Genomic DNA, 20490 nt, shown 5'->3' with positions numbered 1-20490 from the left:
TCATTAAAAGTTCCTGACTCATCCTGTATGTTCTTAAATAGAATATTTTGAAGCATAAAAATATCCTGACTTTTCCTCATGTGATCCATAGAAAGGCAATGAGTACTTTCTAGGTATTCCTAGTAATACTTTAGAGTCTAGTGCCAGGTCAGTAAAGTCTGGTGTTAGAGCCCATAATTTAGTTTCTAATGTTCCAATATTCCTTAAATAATACATAATTTACATATATATATTCCCTCCTCCCACCTCATGGGGATTTCAAGTCGAAGGGGAGAGGTCAGACATGACTAAATTTTCTTAGAATTGGGGAAAAGAATGTTCTTCAATATTCTCCTAGACCTCAGCCAAAAAACGTGTGTGTGAGCACATGTTTCACTTAAGCCTGAAGAGGTCTTGATTTCAAAGTACCATTTCTTTGCCAAAAAGCAAGTTAACCACTATTTACAATTTGGTTGAAGCTTATTCACAACAGTTCTCTGACTATTTTGAACCTTTGAACTCCAAATTATAAACCTCTGTCTTAAAGAATAATAACTTTGTGAGCCACTCAGGCAATTCCTGATGAGCTGTAGTGAAAGACATATTTTTGGTCATAGGGCTCAATTCCTTGTCACTGACATTGTACTTTACTGAGAAAGTGGTTTCAGGATAATCATTACGTATATATTTGAATAGAAGGAATATATAAGGGAATATATCAAGATATTAACAGTGGATTTATGTGGCTGGTGATATTCATGGAATGTTTAATTTTTTTCATATTTTGTGAAATTTCCAAATTTATACTACAATGATACATTTTATTTTTTTTATTTTTTAACAACATAATGTATTATACTGGCCTCATCCTTACCCTAAAGTTTTTGCGATTTTTTACAATAGCATTATCAAATAAGTTATGCTGAGGTAAAGAAGGTTGACCACATTTATTCAAGACATGATTTCTTAGAGACATCTGCACGCTAATGTTCATGAGGAATCTTCCAGAAGCATACATAATAAGCAGAGTTTTTCAGCAGTGGAAACCTTTTGTTCTACTGGACACTCACTAATAGCTGATAACAAATCAAAGAAAACTAGGTATGTGGCAAGGGACCAGATTAGAAAGAAAAGTATAGAAAATAGTTGTTATCTTCTTCAATTGTCACACCCCTAGTTCTAGGTGGCATCCCAGATTTCACTGCCCTGTGCTTCTTCATCTTCTGATACCATAATTCACCTCCTCCACTTAGCAGTTGAGTGGTCATTAGAATTTTCTACAGGCAACCGTCAGTTTAGGAACTTGGGCATTTTGCTTCCTTAAGCTTAGGGTTTGTGAATATGTTTAGAGGAGAAAGACGATAAACAGAGAGCAAAGATTAGAATCTTTTAAAAAATATCTGTACGATTACAATGCAAGGTTAGAAAGTTATTTGAGATACTCATGAGGTAAGGGCTCTTGGTCAGGTGCATGCCTTGGAATATTACAATGGTGGGTTTTGGAAAATCTCAGAGGGAGGATGCTAGTAGAAAATAAGATGAAGCACTGGAAGCTGATGAACAGGTAATGCAAATACGCTTAGGGGCAAAGATAGATAAAAGGTTAAAGAAATAAATTTTTAAAATGTGGTTATAACCTCAGGTAATTTTTCTGTTAAAAGGCTCACTTAAGCATTTTGGAGCCAATGAAATTGTTTGCAAAAAACAAATATACAAATGAAAAGAAGCCAAAAAATAATAGATTGGACTATTTCCATCTCCAAATTATTTTATATTTTGAGGTACACATTATATGTACTGTATAATATGACCTCCTTTGGAGAAATTTATTCTGAGAGTATTAATTGTTTACAAGTTAACTGCTGAGGAATAAAAATGATTTTCAAAAGAATCTGTTATTGCATATATTGGATCACCTTTTTACTGTCCTATGCCAGAGATTAAATGTCTCGATAAAGAAAATGAAATCATTTAATATACCGAACTGTTATTTCTCAGAGCTAAAGTTGAAAATTACATAGTTGTATATTTTCCATTCTCACATCTCAATGAATTGTTTCCTTTTATACAAGAAACAACTTTCTGTTTTCTTTTTTCTGAGTGAATGTATTTCCTTGAAAATGTCTGTGTTGTCACCAAACTACAATAAATATGTTTTATTGGTTGATATATATACCTCAGAGACCAATAAAATAAATCACATTGAAGTTGAAATGGAATCTATTAAATGAACTTTTCTGTGCCATAATATGTTCTTCTTATCCTCAAAATTGAAGACACATATATATGGGTTGTCAGATTTTTCCAGGGAGTAATTTGGATAATTCAGTTATGATTTAGTGCCAGAAAACAAGCATTAATAAGTATACTGTTGAGTCCTTAAAGAGTTAATAAAGCTTGCTATAGTATATTCTTCCCAAGAGTAGCCTAAATACCTGGAGGATTCTGGCGAGCTATGTGAGAATATTGAAGCTTAAACCATACCCACATGCTAACATATTTTTATAACAATGTGAAATGGCTTGGTATCATTTAGGAAAAGTATGTCCATTCTAGAAGAATCCACTAAGCAGTAGCTGATTTCTCCATAAAGTCTCTGCCTCCCAAAGTGGCATATTCAGGCTCCGTTCTCCATTGAAAAATATTAACTGTGAAATTTCATGTGTAAGCAGTAAATTATCAGGACTACACAGCGGACCAATTTTAGAAATAGCTAATCAAAGCCAATAAATTTCCCATTTGGGTGTAAGTATGTGGTGGTGAGATCTAATAAGGGCTGTTGATAGACATTCACTGTCCCAATTTCCTGCTTCATCAGAGCGTGTAACTGAAGTGAAGACTGACATCTTCGTCACCAGTTTCGGACCCGTTTCAGATCATGATATGGTAAGTGACACTGCATTTTTGGTTTTCTTGGGGTATATTCTAAATTTACTTTTGAAAGAAAAAATATATACTATTTAGGGAGCAATTTGAAATAGCTTGCCTATATCTTTGTGCCTCTCTGTGTGCATAAAATGTAATATATATTTACATGATATTTATGTAAAAAAAAAATACCATTTCTTCCCATACCAAGCTTATTTATGGCCATTGACCACTGCAGTCTTCCTTTTTTTTCCATCCTTAAAATGACTGTCATGGTCATTTCAATGTATATTCTGTAAGCCAAACAGTGTGAGTTAGCTTTCATTTTAGTTAGGAGGATATGTTGACTCTAGAATGTGAGGTTTCTGGGTAGCCAGCCGTGTTACATATAGAAGAGCCATAAACATCATGATTCTAAATTGCTTTTGGCTAAAAAGGGAAAATGAGTATAAAATCTGAATGCTTGACCAGAATTACACAGAGAAATAGTTAAAATAAAATACACCAATGGGAAATGTTCAACTTTACTGCAAAAGGCATTCATCAAATTATTACCAAGAGTGCAAATAAAGAGAATACATACCTGTTCTTTCTTTTCCAAACCCACATAAATTAACATGGATTTCTCTTCTATCTGATGGGAGCTGGTACATCAATAGGGCTCTGCAGATATTATGTAATATTTCCAAAGTCTTAACGGCCAAGCTCCTAGATAAGCAAAAAAACACAGAGGCCATGAAGACACATCATTATGCATATTTCAAAGATATATTAATTTAATATATTTGAAATGCCATTTTGTTGACACCATCTTAACATAAAAGTCCTGATTTCATAGTAGTTCAGATGATTTGGAATAAAAGTTATGGAAAATATCAACTTAGATCAGCATTTCCCAAAGTGTGGAAATTCACAGTGCACCCACCTGGGCAGGGTAAATGCTCTGACCAGTCCTCAGGTAAAGAAACCTGTTTAACTACATCTAATTTACAGTTTTCCAGTCATATTTGTCTAAAACCATTTTTCATCATGCAATACCTGTTGACATGTATGACTAGTACTCTTTAAGTCAAACATTGGGAAATGCTGGCTTGGGATAGATGTTTTAGATCTTAAGACAGGTTATAAAATGTACCAACTATGTAAATTAGGATCAGCAAAGCATATGAGAGACAGCAGAGTGGTGGGTAACATTACAGATTTTTGAACCAGAATGTCTGGGTTTATAATCCAGGCTCCTCCACTTATTAGGATATATCCTTGGGGAATTTACTTAATATCTTTCTGCCTCAGTTTCTTCACATATAAGATGGACATAATAATAATATCTCATGAGGTTATCACAAGTATTAAGTGAAATAATACAAGAAAACCACTTAAAATACATAATAAGCACTCAACAAATGTCAGCCATTATTACTCTGAAAGAAATAGAAACATAAAAGTTAACTGTAATTGTGGATTTATTCCTCTAGCAACTCATTTTGCCACTGTGGTCAGTCTGTAGACCACTGCTAAAATCCTGTGTGATACAATATTTGCTGTTATACTGATCGACTGGAACTCAGTCTTCCCACAACACTATTCTCTCATGCTACTTTTCTAATCAAGAACATTTCATAGATCCCAGCAAGTTTAAGTTCAAATTTAAACTCCTCTGCCTGTATTCCATACAATGCATAAATGATTTTACCACTCGTTCTCACATGTTTCCAACATTGACTCTTCAGTCATTTGTGTTAAGTACTAATTTCTGTGAAGCATTAGGATTCGGGCTGGCTAAATGCAAATCTTCCCATTACCAGCAGTATGACCTTGGGTAAATCACTTAAGTTTGTAATGAGTATATTATTGTAATTATAGGTGAATATGTAAATAAAGTATCTATTGATAGTGCTCGATAAATAATATTATTTTGCCTCTGAATCCTTCATCATGCTATGTACTTTTCATGGAAATTTCATCTATTCTCTACCCATCTAAATCCTGTATTTACACAAAGGCCCAAATCAAGACCTAAAAGCTTGATGAAAACATTTTTAAAAAATTAATCCTATAACAAATTAACTTACCCTTTCAGCATTCTAATCATATTTATTGACTGTAAAATACAATTTAGCTTTTGGCCTCACATATAGCATGGCTTTGTAAAGTTACTTCTCTTATATAAATGTCTTATTTTCCTACAGTAATGCCAAAAAAATATTAAAGATACACTTGTTCCACATCCCTCATGGTATCAGTGCAGTGCTGGTTTATAGTAGGTGTTGAATTACTGCTTAATTGATAATAAGTTTAAAGCCTATATTATATTATCTTTAAAAATTAAGGTCTTATGGGACTCAGTAAATAACACCCCTTTTTCCTGAGTTCTGAACCTTTTGAGAAATAAGACAATAAAGAAAAATATGGAATATGACAATATCATCTTATTACTAATAATATGATGATATTGTAGGAGGTGGCTTATATCTGCAGACAGGTAGGTTTTCAGAGTGTAAACATCAAGAACAGCTAGATTAACCTGCCAAGTCAATGGACAGTGTTGGCCACCCTCTGCGAGGGTGCAGACTGTCCATGTAAAACTTATAGCATGGAGAAACACGGTAAAATTTATGAGTCTTATGGACAATCAGCATCCAAAATGGAAAAGAGAAAAGAAACTTAGAGAAGACTGATTTTCCTCCCAAATTCAACCATCAAATTAGACTCTATCCTCCTCCCTTCCCAAAAAAGAAGAGCATAAGGAGATGAAGAACATTCGGAAGTTTTACACTGGTGAAGCTCTCTTCTAATCAATGGACACATCAAGAGAGGGGATGAAGCATTACACACATCACACACTGATAATTATGTTACTACTGCTACTACTACTACTACCAACAATAATAATACTAAATGGTTATTCTCTCTCTGTCTCTGGGACCTACCGTGATGCCTCACAAAGAGTAGATGCTCAATAGGAACTATAAAGGAATAATGCCCAAATGAAGCTATAGGCAAGCAAAAACTTCCTCTTGAAAAATATTTGTCATGCCTTTGAGTTACTGCTTCAGATTAATTGTGACTTATGGAACCAATGATGTCCTTTTTTTGTCTTAAAGGTGCACACTAGGATTTTTGATATGCAATTAACCCTATGATTATCATCAATTACTTTTCACACATGGCCTTCAGTCAAATATCAGATAGGAAGAAGAGGCAGAGTGCCTAATTGTCCCTATTGCCTAAAACTCCTGAACCAGACAATATCTGAATTGTTCTATCAAAAGATTAAATTAGCCAGAGGTCTACAAGTTATTTGCTAAGTAGCTAGTAGAAACTGCACCTAACCACTTTGAGAAGATTATTTAAATCACATTATGGTAGAATTATGCATAAGAAAGAGCAGTATGATTTAGAGGCTATCAAAATTAGAAGGCAGAATGACAAAGCTATTTTCAACACAGGAAAATCTTTGTAGTTTTTAAAGTGAGAACTAATAAAATATCTAATTAATAATAATAACCATAACAATATTTGACATTATTGAATGCTTATAAAATGTTAGGTACTATACTAAGGGTTTTAAGTAGATCATATTTCATCTAATCCTCATGCCAAATATTTTAGCTAAATATTCTTATTACCCACATTTTTCAAGGAGGAAAGTAACCCAGCTAGGTAGCAACTTGAACTCAGGTTGTCTGTCCCTAGAGACTCCTCAGCTCCCTAAGCATCTGACTTCGTCTGGAATAGAAAATAAAATTAGGACAACTCCTTAACTTTATTTTAAAAACCATTAATTGGCAATCAAACATAACATTCCCAGGACACTATGTACTGACAGAAATATCCAGGCAGCACAATCATAGAGCCCTGTTTTCCATAGTACTTAAATGTAGTAAGTCAAAGACACACAGATGGCAATCAATGGTGTAAGTGGGAAAACTTCAACACAATATTTATTTAGGAACATAACACATGCCTTCAGAATGAGCCTCACATTCTCCAGGGACCTACACTGTTGAACCGGGTAATGTGGAGAGACTTTACACCTGAATGGTGGGGGCTGAAACTCTTAACTTGAATAAATTCACTGCAACTTCCTATTTGTTCAGACAACCTTCTGCATAGTCTTTTTTGCCTTCTGCTTTTACTTTGCTTGGTTATGATAAACTTCTCACTTTCCTCGGGTTTTCTGTCCTACTACTCTTCTTTTCATTCCTAGTTACATAGAAATCCATTATAAATGTGTCGATTTAAAAAGACATATAATCACTTCTAACATTTACTGAGAGTTTCCTAAGTTCCAGACATTCTTGCAAGTCGTATACTTATTTTTATTAACTCACTTCTCAAAGCAGGCAAGTGAAGTTCTATCATCATCCCCACTTTGTAGATAAGGAAACAGGTTTAGAGAAGATAAGAAAATGACCAAAGGCCAGTCAGCTGCCAGACACACAATTCAGTTCTAGTTAGCATTTCTAGGTTTAGAATTTACACCTGTAATAATTATGCTATGGCTCTGCTCTCTCTTTTGTTCCAATTTCTGGAAAAAGGGGCTCTGGACCATCTTGGTCTAATGAATTGTGACGGTGATGGGTGAGGAGAGCCACCTGTTAACACTATGACAATACTGCAAGAGCAGTTTTCGGAACATGGGAGACTGAATATTTATACTCTTGAGTAGGCAGGAGCCGATCATTATCAATACCTTTTTAGTTTTCATTTCCACTTCTAACAGAGGGGAAAATGGAAATGAAAACTTATCCAGTTAGTTTTGCTGTGTGTGTGTGTGTATGCATACATATGCATACACATGTGTAACCAATACGATATTTGGAGGGAGAATATCTAAAATGAATTTGGGGATTACTTTGCTATTAGCACAGGTCAGTAAAGCTTGCTCCAAACATGACATACTTGCAAACATCAGAACTCTGTCAAGTTTTGACATAGTATTTTTGAAATCACTGACTTTGGAATATATCTTGTTAAAAATTTGATAATAAATATGTTTAAGTTTACTTTTTATTTAACATTTATTATATTTTCAATTCCTTGGAGCAAGCAAACAGATGAACAAAATTTTTAGATCTATGAGAACATGGTCAGTTTACATACTCTTGGAACCTTTATTTACAAGCAGCCATTCCTTTTACTGTTGACCAAGCTAAAGCAGTTCAGCTGGTCAGAGAATAGAACTTATATAGCTGATTCCTGAGTAAAAGAAAAATCATCATCATATTCCTATCTCATAAGCATGTCTGTTGTGTAGAGAAGAGAACATACACAGCCCAAAGTAAATCCATTCACTCGGCTTCCCCGGCGAGCACTGCTACTCTGTATCACTTCCTGATGGAATCCACAGGCTCTGTCCCCATTTCTCTCCTTGTGGAAAATACCATTCCATTCCCATTCTACTTCTCCATGAATTTCCTTCCAACATCCAAATTAAACAGTTTCTCCCTCTGCAGAATTTAACAGATACTTAACAAATGTTTCTTGGTGAGCAAATTCTTATGTCATGTATCCCAGTGCCTTTCATCCAACACTTCCAGACAGAAAAATCCAGCCAACGAACAAGGTAACATCTCTTGCCTATAAAGACAGACTAGCAACATGTTACACTTCATCAGAATTTAGCACTGCGCCTGGTGCATTACAAACTATCCAAAAATAACTGTTAGTTACTTGATCAGTAAGAGCTCAGCAATGCCAAACTTGTGCCAAAAGGATAAACCTTCATTCAATCTTTACCCAATCTTGCTTAAACCCTGTGAAAGAGATAGGTAGTTAAATTAATGCACAAAACACCTACACACAGGCATTATTTATATTGCATGGCCTACAGTTGATATGTGTCAGATTTAACAAAACAACAGCTTTTGATGCATCAGGGTTTAGGAGATTAAGAAAATGTAGCATGATGTTTTCAAGTCTGTCTTCCTTCCAGTTTGGAGTATGCTAAGATTAATGGAGAGTGTGGTAATCTTTATTTTAAACCACTGAGTTCCAAATTAAGTGTCATTGTAGCAAATCCTGCAAGGAAGACAGATATTACCCTTTTCAATTTTAGGAGCTGGTAAATCACACTGCTTGTTTTCAGATTAGCAGATGTTTGTCTCTGGGTATTGCCATAAGGAATGCTGTGTTTATTCAAATAAACAGAGTCCTTGGTTACGAATGAAGATGCACTTCACACGTTTCTCATGTGTCTTACACACACACATGCACACACACACACTCACCAACACATACTCACACACCTGCATTCTACATTTTTTTTGAAAAGATCCAAATTACCAGTGAAACAGATTCCTTATTTTCATAATCATCTTCATTGTGTAGAATTGAAAGTCTAAATACATTATCTCTGATGAAGAAAATGTTTACTTAACTAAAAAGAAGGTGGGATTGTCACACCCACATCTGAACCATGGATGACTTGGGATTGGGTGTGAGGTTTTCAGAGACCAAGGGAGGGCCCCTCAAAACACTACGCTTTATCTTTATAACTGGAATTGTCTAATTTAAAATTCTGTCTCATATGTAATAATCTCTAACATGAGTTTTGTTTTTATTTGTAATATATTTCATCCCTTCAAGTGCTAGTGTGGTGGAGACAGGGTAGGGGTAGGATGCCATTTAACTTTCACACACCTGAGGAGAAAATCAGAAGAGTATTTTTGACCAAAGAATATTTCATGCATTTAAGATATATTTTAAAACGATGATGCCAGCCAATAATTCACCTGACACCTGCATGTACAGGCCACTACACGGTTACTTCTAGCAACATCACCTAGCTCATATTTTGCTTTTGCTTCTAAAGTTGCAAAAATTATACATTGTCTGTGTAATCTATTTGCATTGCAAAATACAGCACAGTGAACTCTTTGCCATTTTCCAAAATTACCTAGGAATATACAATAGATGTATTTTTCCGTCAAAGCTGGAAAGATGAAAGGTTAAAATTTAAAGGACCCATGACAGTTCTCCGGTTAAATAACCTAATGGCAAGTAAGATCTGGACTCCGGATACCTTTTTTCACAATGGAAAGAAGTCAGTGGCACACAACATGACCATGCCCAACAAACTCCTGAGGATCACGGAGGATGGCACCTTGTTGTACACCATGAGGTAAAGATAACTGTGTTTCCATTTGTGAATCTCTCTGCCCTTTTTTCCTTTCCACATTTAGGTAACCATCAAGCTGATGGGCCATGGTAGGGCATTTGGTTTCCTGCTTCCCCTGTTTCTCGACTTTAATAATTGCTCTACTATGAAAAATAAACTGGCTGAAATATTTTGCAAGTATTAGTATTAAATGATAAGATAAAAATGGAAAAAAATGTTTACAATGTATATTAAGTAATTCAATATATCTTTCCTACATGCTCTAATGCAATATGAGGAGCTTGCTTTTTCTACAACTAACCTTGTATATTCCTGCATTCCAGTAAGGTCTAAATTAAATTTCTAGAAACTATTTCAAGGTCTATATCTGAAAATATTTCTAATTAAAAGAATTGGGGAAAAAAAAACAAAGTAAGGAAAGTTCAAAATTCTTAAAAATATAGATTTATGGACAGTACAGTTTTGAAGAGGTATATGAATTCACAGTATTGTTACATTAAGAATGTAGACATTTTTAATTTTGCTTAAATTGAAGACTATTATATATTTATGCTTCATAAACATATTCCCCATTTTGAAATTACTGGAAAGCCTAGCACCTGGACACCAATCATTTGTTTATGGCTGAAAGAAGGAAATATGACTCAAATAAAATTCTGAATATTTTAAAGGAAAAAAAAGATGTTTAAAATATTTATTATTTATAATTCATGAGAAATTAAGAATTTCCCTGGACTCATCTTTAAGAGAAGCAGTTATTTCATACCCAGGTGACTTGTTAAAATGTTATTTTTATAGATCTGGCCAGCACCTGATAATTCAGACTTTTCAATTATTCCTTTGGTATGAAAAGGTAATGAAGGCAGAATCTTAGCCTTGGTAAATTCTGTTTAGCATGGGAATAGAGTGATATTTTGCCTTTGGAGAAAGCTGCCAAATTTCTAGCTTTTTATACACAAATATTCAAATAAAAATGCTTCAAGAAAACACTTTAGGTTTTAGACTCAACTAGTAAAAGTGTAATATGACTTAAAGAATAAAAAAATCCAAAAAAAGACAGGAAAATAAAGGATAAGTAGACAGATGTGTTGAGATCTTTCCACATCATCTAGGTAGGATCTATCGAAATCTGAAAGATTCTCCCCTTTTAAAATACCCTACACTTGTTTTTGAGCTTAAATCCAGTATTCATTCCTCCTAGTTGCCCATTTTCTGGGGAGGGGTTCATATATACTAAAGAGTTTACTGATTAACGGTTTCTAAGTATGCGGTGTTCATTATCCAAAACTAGCCTATATCTTCCATCTCCTAAATTTCTCACTTTTGCAAATGCATTAACACTTTCCTTAATAGTTTGACTTAAGAATGAGTTTAATAATTAATTTGCACATTTAATATTTGCTCTAACCAGTATTGTAATCACTTAATAATTTTACTGGCTATAAAGCTATTCTATGGCATCTCTTTACGTACTCAATAACATGGGTAAATATATTTTTCTAAGAATTGGGGTATAAGTTCCCTCCTATTTCCAACAAAGGAGATTAAATATATTTCGATGAATTCCTTTCTTAAATTCACTTTTTAAAACATAAATAGAATTCACATTCCCAGAAGATAAGGACTAAATAGAAGCATAGCAGAGTCCTGGCTTCAATTAGGCAGTGGACTTGTAAATAAAACTAAATGGCTGGGAAATAGTGAGATTACATCTACACTCTCAAGGAGACTTTAATCTCAGTTACACAAAGCCTGAGGACAGTTCCTCCTTCACCTATTCCTTCAATGTTTTATGCATTTGGTGCAATTTTAGGGAAGGAGATAGGGAGAGCCACACTTAGGAAAAGAGAAATTCTCTTCTCTTCCCTACTATCCATGTCTTCCTCTCAACTGAGGATGAATTCGTGTTTTTGCAAGTACTTATTTGCTTACATCCAGCTTCATCCTCAAAGGATTTGTCGTATATAGCTACCTGGATTAGTTGATAATACATGTTTTGAAAACACTGGCAATGCTTGCCCATCATACAGAATCAGGTGTCACCTATTTTCTTAAACAAAAAACGTGGACAGAATCCAGTCATTGTTGTACATAATTTTTTTTAGATTATCAACAGCTCAATACAGTGCTAGAGTTTGTTCCTGTCTCTCCGTTTGTTAACATGTTTGCTATAGTTAATAATATCCCATTGTATTTATCAGAAAGTATCTAATCTATTGAGTTCTTATTTGTAACCCGTATTTTTCCCTAAATGATAAGGCTGACAGTGAGAGCTGAATGTCCAATGCATTTGGAAGACTTCCCTATGGATGCCCATGCCTGCCCACTCAAATTTGGAAGCTGTGAGTAAATTTAATTTTAAAAAATTTTTATGAGAGGCCTAAGTCTTTAAGCAAGATATCTCCAATTAGGTATTTCTGTTAGATAAAGAGGATCAAGAAAGTTTAAACAGTGAATTGCTGCTAGTGCTTTCTATAAGTAATAATCTTTGACTTTACTCTTTAATGTTATTTCAGGAAGGGGTTATTCCCTCTCTCCTGAACTAGAAATAATGAATTTAACTATTTAGAGGAAAAATTCTATTTTTGTTGAAGTTTTATTCATAGAAAAACAAGTGGAGGATGGATGCTTATGCCTAATGGATGACATCTTCTTCCCAATAAATGAAGATGATTGTGTTAATTTTATATCATTACTGATGTTTGTTTGACCTTAAGAAAATTCGACTTGTTTATCAGATGGAAATATTGATAGTTGGCAAAAAAAACAATAATTAGGGGTTTCTTAATAATGAAACTTACACCTAAAAGATGTAACCGGGGAAATAATTTTCCCTAATCATAGTCTTAGTAATGTTACAGATCCCTTTGGATATCCCATAAAATTCATACATATATTATGCTTTTGAAAGTATCTTAGATAAATCCCTTTATAACAACTTCCTGGGTTTCTGCTACTTGAAAATAAGTGGGTACACATTAGAGGAGCCAAGAGAACATTGGCCAGCAGAGTCAGGTTCTCTGGTCTTCCTCTACCATTCTGCTTTTGACTAGTATGCATGCATAAAGAGACTGGGAATAATGTATTCCTAGGATCGCGTAGGGGAGTTACAGACATGACGGAATCAACTGCTGGACTACCTAACCAGCTTTCTGTTCTCTTTAGATAGGCAGTCTGAGCAATTATTTTGGTGAAGATATGATTCATAGAAGAAAAACAGTGGTAGTGTAGGAAGACAGCAAGCAAAGAAAATAGCAAAGGGCCTTCAGCACTATCAGCACTAGTCATGGATAGACACATTTCTTTATTTATAAATCTCATTCTATACTGAAACCCAAGGAAAAGCTACTTCAAAAACTGTCAGCTAAACAGATTTTTGGTGATAACGCCCTCCTCTCTATTCTCTTCTCAATTTAATGAATGTTCTATGTCATGAACTATTATGTTTTCTGCTAATTACCAATTCTGTTTTTAACAATGATATTATGTATCATGTGTTCCTTGTATGCTAGGCAGTCTAGTAAGCATCTGTGAATACACTAGCTCATTTAATCTACAAAATAACCTTATAGGAAGGGAGATCATGCATCATAGTTTGCCTGGGACAGTACTGACTTATGCCTAATATCTTAGTATAACTACTAATTGTGCCCTCTATTGCCTTCAAAAATATCTTGTTTTGGACAATGAATTATACGTTTAATATATGTCGGGAATGCTGTTAAGCAGTGAGTATAGTTGACAAAAAAGAAGAATTTATATTTTCACATAAGTGATTACTGGTTGATTGCTGAGTAGCTCAGCACCTTAATAAGGATGACAGCTTAAGATGTCCTTGGATGGTCTTTCTGAACACAAAATAGATGCTACAACTCCAGCCACTGCATGTGCTTTCAAGATAAAGAAGAATAGTGAGCGAAGAAGAAAGTATTAGTGTCTATATCAAAAAGATGAAAGCTTTTACTAAAATCCTGACAGCTCTCACTTCATTAATCAAAGCAGTGTCACATCGCCAATGCAAAATGCAAATGAGGCTGGAAAAAAATATTTTTAACTGGGCACATTGTCAACCTGAAGAAAAGTAGAGATATTTTAGGAAGAAAGAAAGGAATAGTGAGAAGGAAACGAATAGTGTGTCATATAAGGAACCCGAAGTTAAAGAAAAATAAGTAAGCTGTTTTCCACCCCAGAGCCTTTGCACATGCTTTTTTTTTTTCCCCCCTGCCTGGGTCACTCCTCCCTTTGTTCACAGCTTGGGTGACTTTTTTTTTTCTTCTTTTCCTCTCATCACATCTCAGCATAAATATCACCTCCTGGGGCCCTCCCTGATGACCTTATCAAAATTTGCTTCAGTCTTCTTGATCACAATACACAATAGTTTTATACTATTTATCACAGAAATAATTAGTTTTAGTTATTGGTTAACATTTTTATTGTTTGGGGACCTGTAAACTCCATGAGAGCAGGATCTATTTTGTCCAGTATTTCCTAGTTCAGAGTCTAATACAATGTAGGTACTCAATAAATGTTTGTTGAATGAATAAAGATTATAATAATCAAGTTTCAAATGCCCCTTCAGTGTTTGAGTCTCAGAAAAGATGGCCTCAGAAAAGACAGTTTAAGACCTGTAAAGAATTAAACAGACAGGACTTGACATTGAAAAGTAGGCTCAGATGGCACATGACTAATTACCATTGCCTGCCTTTGGCATGAAAGAAGCAGTGATAGTCCATTTACTGTACAGTAATTTCTCTGCCCTGACAAGCACACTTCAGAGATAAAGAAACTGAGGCAACAGTGGGCTAAAAATGCTATGACCCAATTTTTGTAGCAAATGTCTTTCCAACATATCAGAGAATAAGCGAGATGATTTTGCAATGATTTAGTAGAACACTCTGTAATAAATGTTTATGAAGCGTCTGAAGTAACTTCATCCATATGTTGATAAGAACCAAACATGGAAAAGCAGATGTTTTCCTTGCCACTCTTCATTAGATTCTGATTATCATGCTGAATTAAACTTTCTGCTTGCTAGGGACAGTGCCCTCTTCATAAGGGCAGATAGCTAAAGTTAAATTCTGCAGTCGACATCTTTTAATTGCTTTCTGAGGAAAACATAAAATAAGGTTTTGATTCTAAAAGAAGAGATTCGGATTATATTCTGACAATAAGATCCACGCAAGTGCTAGATCTAGTAAGCATTTCATAAATTATTGTTTCCTGACTAATCAAGCACAGTACCTTGTAAACACGGAGGAAAGGGAACAGTAGAAATGTAAATGAATTCTGAATAAATAACTTTAGAAATTATTCAGTGCACCTGCCTCATACAAATGGAAAAACAAAGGTCCATAAAAGTGAAGTGTCAATTACTGCATGCTCTTCTAATACTGTCTATGCTCCCAGTATTGTTTTATCAAAACTCCATCTAAAACCTTTATAAAAAAATGTATCTAATGTAATCTGCTGATTTATTTGGGATCTGAGCTTAACACTGTTGACTAAGTAGTTGAAGACGCTTTTTAACCTATCTTTATGCTGAATAATCTCAAATCAAGGAAGTTTTCATAGGACCTACTTTCCAGATACTGAAAGGAAGAAACACTAAGATATATCACCTACTGAAAGGGCTTAGGTATACCTGTCTTTTACATCTTAAAACACCAACTTTCCATCATGAGAATTTACATTTGGGGAGATTTCTATTGAGTGACATAAGCAATGAGTAATCTCCATTTTCAAAACAATTTCATGTTTACAGATTTCATATACAATGGAGTTGTTTCTAAGAAACTGCAGGAAATGATTGCATGAAATGAAAAGTTGACACTAACACATTTTTTTCCATCTATAACTATATTAGCATCCCACTGGCAACACATGACAAGGTATAAAAAGACAGAGTCCAGGCGCTCTTGCTAATGACAGTTATACGCAGCAAGAAGAGCTTTAACTTGTCATGAAATATCTCAAGGTCTAGAATAAGCATCGTCACTAATTACATGACTACCAAGTATCCTTGCATGACTTTGGAGCATATAACATATAGTTCTATCTAGAAATTCCCTATTAACAGCAGTGGAGTAGAATGCATGACATATGGTTTTCCCGCCAAGAAGCTATTCTCCCCTTAAACAAGTCCTTTAATGTTTCTGTACCTCAGTTTATCATCTGTAAATTGTGATAAACTACATGACCTATAAATTCCTTCTATGGAATTTACATTAACATTCAATGATTCTATGTTACAATAAACTTGATATGTCTTCTTAGGTACGACCCCTCTGTTTAAACACACACACACACACAAGAATTTATCATGATCACTGATAAACATTTTACTGAATATAAGTACCTACAAATTGTAAACAATATGGTTCATTTCAAATTACTGTGCTCTGTTCTCTTCAAAGAGATTTTCTTTTAAATAAATAAAGTTTTAGACCCTCCTAAAGAATGTAATCTTCCTACTATATGCAATGCTGAATGCTTCAAAAAAATTTAAGTCAATAAGATGTATGAACTCGATAGGAGAAATCCTTTCACAATATATACATATATAAAATCCTCATGTTATACAATTTATCTTATAGTTTTATCAACTATATCTCAATAAAGCTGAAAATAAACAAATTAATTAAAGATTAGTGTAGTAAAAAATGTCAGTGAGAACAACCATAATTAAAAAAGAGAGGGCAATGACAGTAAATTCCAAAATTATCCATTTGTTCCTTTTACATGTTTTATGGAAGAAGTAATAACCATTAAATTAATCTCAAGCATATTCTCTCAAACTTCTTTAAAAAAATCATTTTAAAAGATTACTGATTGTAAGTTGGTCCAGGAATGATGCTGGAGCAGACAGCTACCCACAGAAAAGCTAGGGAATACCAACTGCATTTTCTGCATCACTCACCTCAGACACAAGTGGTCACTTAAGCACCTTTGGTTCAGAGAATGAGCGGCACGACAAATCATTTTCTGGGCAGCTTCAGGTCGGTGTGAAAAGGCAGCCATTATTTTACATTTCATAATATTTTACTTTTGCAAATATAATTTGAACAAAACACCCAAGCCTCATTACTTTGGGGTGAAGGATAGGTTAAGCAGGGGATGCATTATGACTTTAATGGACCCTAGGCACTTTTGCCTTTGTGGGCCATTCCTCTAAAAATATATATTAAATTTTCATTTTAAATTGTATTTATATTTTAAACATTTATATTTAAATACTTACATGTATTTTCATTTTTCCCCTGGTTTTAAAAGATATTAAAGATTTTCTGTGGCCACCTAAAAGTATTGTAGGCCTGGGTACTGTGTCTACTGGGCCTAATGTAGGCATTGGCCAAGGGAAAAGCTTTCACTGTAAGACAGTGTTTGCTATCATATCGTCTTCTCAAAAACCCTGGAAACACTTTGTTCCCGCTAATGTGATACTCTTTTAATTTTTAATATCACTCTGCACCTACAGAAGGGAATATGTGTCATCATTACAACCTATCGAAGTGGGTGTCCTGTGACACAAAACCAGAAAAGCTATGGAATTCCTTCGCCTTTTCCTTCTCTCTCACTCTTTACACCTCCTCCCCCAACCTGCCTGGATTAAAGATTAGGATTATGACCTAACCTCTCCTATAGGAGGATAGCTAGGTTCACAAGTAGCGTGGCATATAAAAATGACTGAGAAGCATAAAGAGCTATACAGTCTACCTCATCATCATCATCATCATAGTAAATATCCACAAAGAGGATAATTAATTTAAAATAAAGTAAAATCATACTTCCTTTAAATATTGATGCCTAGTAAAATTTCCAGTCTTGCTTTTCACATTTATCATGACCTTCCCCTGGCCTGGCATAGTCTGGACCCAGGCCACTGCCTCTAACCCCATTTCATCTCTCATGCCCTTCACTCCAGCCACATTGGTCTTTCTATTATTCAAATTTGAGGTCTTTCCTCAAATTTGTCAAACTTTCACCTGCCTTGGAAGAAGAAACTTGTTAGTTCACTTATCCAGAGAACTCTTCCCCAAGACTTAGATGGCTCATTGTCTCATTTCTGTCCCACATTTATATAAATGCTGCATCTCCAGTGACCTGCTCTGAGTCCCTTACCTAAAACAGGCTCCATCCCCTTCATTCTCTACCCCCTTACCTGTTGTGTATGGCTCTATTGCATTTACCACCACTTGAAATTACATATTTATTAGTTTATCTGGTGTCTCCATTCCTGCAACACACGTTCCATGAGATCAAAGAACCTTGTTTATGTTCACTGCTGCTCAGCAAGGTACTTTGCCTTTTGCAAATGCTTAATAACCATCTGTTGTAAGAGTGAACAGATAACTGAATGAATCAAGAGAATGTTTTAGTTGTCCTAAACTACAGGATATGGGGCTCTCTTTTCCTAGCCTGCCCCTCGGAACCAAGAGACAAAATATGAATCTGAAAAAACACACCAACTAATTAGGAGAAGCAAAGTAGCATAATACATGAAGCATTTTCTGTTCTTTCCTTTTAGATGCTTATACAAGAGCAGAAGTTGTTTATGAGTGGACTAGGGAGCCAGCACGCTCAGTGGTAGTAGCAGAAGATGGGTCACGCCTCAACCAGTATGATCTTCTTGGACAAACAGTAGACTCTGGAATTGTTCAGTCTAGTACAGGTAAGTGCCATTTGGTTACTCAAGATATGGAAGAGGGAGCATAAAATTTTTTTTGTAAGAATATAATTTAATAAGAAAGGAAAAACTACACTAAACTGGGGAACAGTTCAACTGAGAATTAGTGTGATCTTTATAGACCTGTGACTTTAGACCTGTCATTTAATACCCATCTCCTCTGTTTGCTTGTTTCCAAAATAAATAACTGGTTCTATTTAATCAGTGTAGCAGAGTATTTAGGTGTGTGAACTCTTGAGGAAGAACATCTGAGTTAAATCTTTATTCCTACACCTTGCTAGTTGTCTGTGGTCACCCCATAGTGTTGTTAAAAAGAATAAATTAAATCTATGAAAAGTTGATGGACATTAAAAGATATTAAAATAAGCAGTGTTTACTTTTTTTTAAAGAATTATTTATCACAGTTCCCAGCTTATAAAAAGCTCTTACTAAATGTTAGATATTAATATCATCTAGGCCCCATTTTTTGCCATAACTCAATGAATCTTGGTGAATTTGTAGCAGTGATCACTACACAAGGGACACCAAAAAGCCAATTCCTTTTACAAATCCATTCATATCTCTAGCTAAGGATCTTCCACAGCTAAAACCTACAGAAACATAATATTACTGTTTACTCCATTTTGGAATTAAGAGTAGGTGGAGTGCCATCCTTCTTAGAGTTGTAACTAGTTTACCAATGGAAAATACTCAGAACTAGATCAAATACTATTTAGTAGTTGGATCCAAAGTTTGAAACTTTTGAAGTTGTTTCAAGAAATAGGACTTTAGCTACATAAATACCCATTTTGTGGCTAACTGAAATGTGATTGTAAAGTCAGGTAATCATAAATAAAATTTGAGTTCTAACAATTAGGAAAACTTACTCCCATCAATCCCAACATTTTTAACTATGTCTAATTACTGAAAGCTTAGCAAATGAGCAGCTTAGTTAATTTTATGAGTGTTTTTAAATTTTAAATTAGTTCCTTCACTTTGAATTTGTAATTTCTAAAGAAAGAAAATTTAGTAATAAATAAGGACAGGAATACTTTTTTCTCAGAAATTTTTCTTAGATTTCAGATGTTATATTGGGACTCTAATCATTCTAACATGTTTAAGCAATAGGTCAATATATTTTACTGTGATTACTGGTAATCCCTGCTGAACAGGATCTGTCTTTGCTTGCTTTAAAGTATCTATGGCTACCCTAGAAGCTCAAATATTTATGTTTCTTGTTTTGAAAAATGGAGAAGATTGTTCCTCGGCTTTACAAATATTAGAAATGCTCATGGCAAAGTAAAAAGGTCTTCCTTAGGTTTTGCAGTGAAAAAGGTGTGGACTTGAGTCCTGATCCTGTCCCTTAGAAGCCTTGTGACTTTGTGAATGTCATTTATCCAACCAGAATCTCTAGACTCTTTTAAGACTAGGGGTTCTATAATTTTGCATTAAAGATGAGATGATACAAAACACTGAGCAGACTGTTATATAATAGATGCTCAAAATCGTATGTAGTAGTTATTGCCATAGCCTTGAAAATATCACAGAATGTGGAAAATACTGAAAAAAATTTCTTTCTCACAATTTACATTGAAAAGGATATTAAAATGAGCAGTGTTTACTTTTGAAAAATTGAATGCTATCATAAGCTGAATATTGTGGCAGGGACTAGGGAGTCAGTGGTACACAAGGCAGAGATCTTGCTCTCATGATGTCTAAGGGAAGACAAACACATAAACTATAATTATCAAAATGGGTGGTAAGTGCGTGCTGTTATTAACATTTTTGTGAGGGCAGAGACCACGTTTGTTCTTTGTATCTCTATTATTATAGTAGCTGAAACAGAGGAGGCACTAAA

The 20490-nt window shown here is 34.6% G+C and overlaps 1 protein-coding gene across 3 annotated transcripts in view; it reads left to right on the top strand.

The window, feature by feature from the left end:
* The window catches only part of GABRA1 (gamma-aminobutyric acid type A receptor alpha1 subunit), a 54307-nt gene that overhangs the window by 16391 nt on the left and 17426 nt on the right, over positions 1–20490 (top strand). For all 3 annotated transcript variants that reach the window (XM_011356704.1, XM_023528596.1, XM_011356705.1), the window contains 4 exons: positions 2798–2865; positions 9753–9973; positions 12230–12312; positions 18495–18638. In XM_011356704.1, coding sequence (XP_011355006.1) covers positions 2798–2865; positions 9753–9973; positions 12230–12312; positions 18495–18638 — 516 coding nt within the window. The remainder of the gene's footprint in view (positions 1–2797; positions 2866–9752; positions 9974–12229; positions 12313–18494; positions 18639–20490) is intronic.

The sequence above is a fragment of the Pteropus vampyrus genome, unplaced genomic scaffold (genome assembly GCF_000151845.1).
Source record: "Pteropus vampyrus isolate Shadow unplaced genomic scaffold, Pvam_2.0 Scaffold30, whole genome shotgun sequence".
Lineage (NCBI taxonomy): Eukaryota > Metazoa > Chordata > Mammalia > Chiroptera > Pteropodidae > Pteropus > Pteropus vampyrus.
Note: the sequence above shows the minus strand (reverse complement) of the source record. Positions and strands in the feature narration are given on the sequence as shown.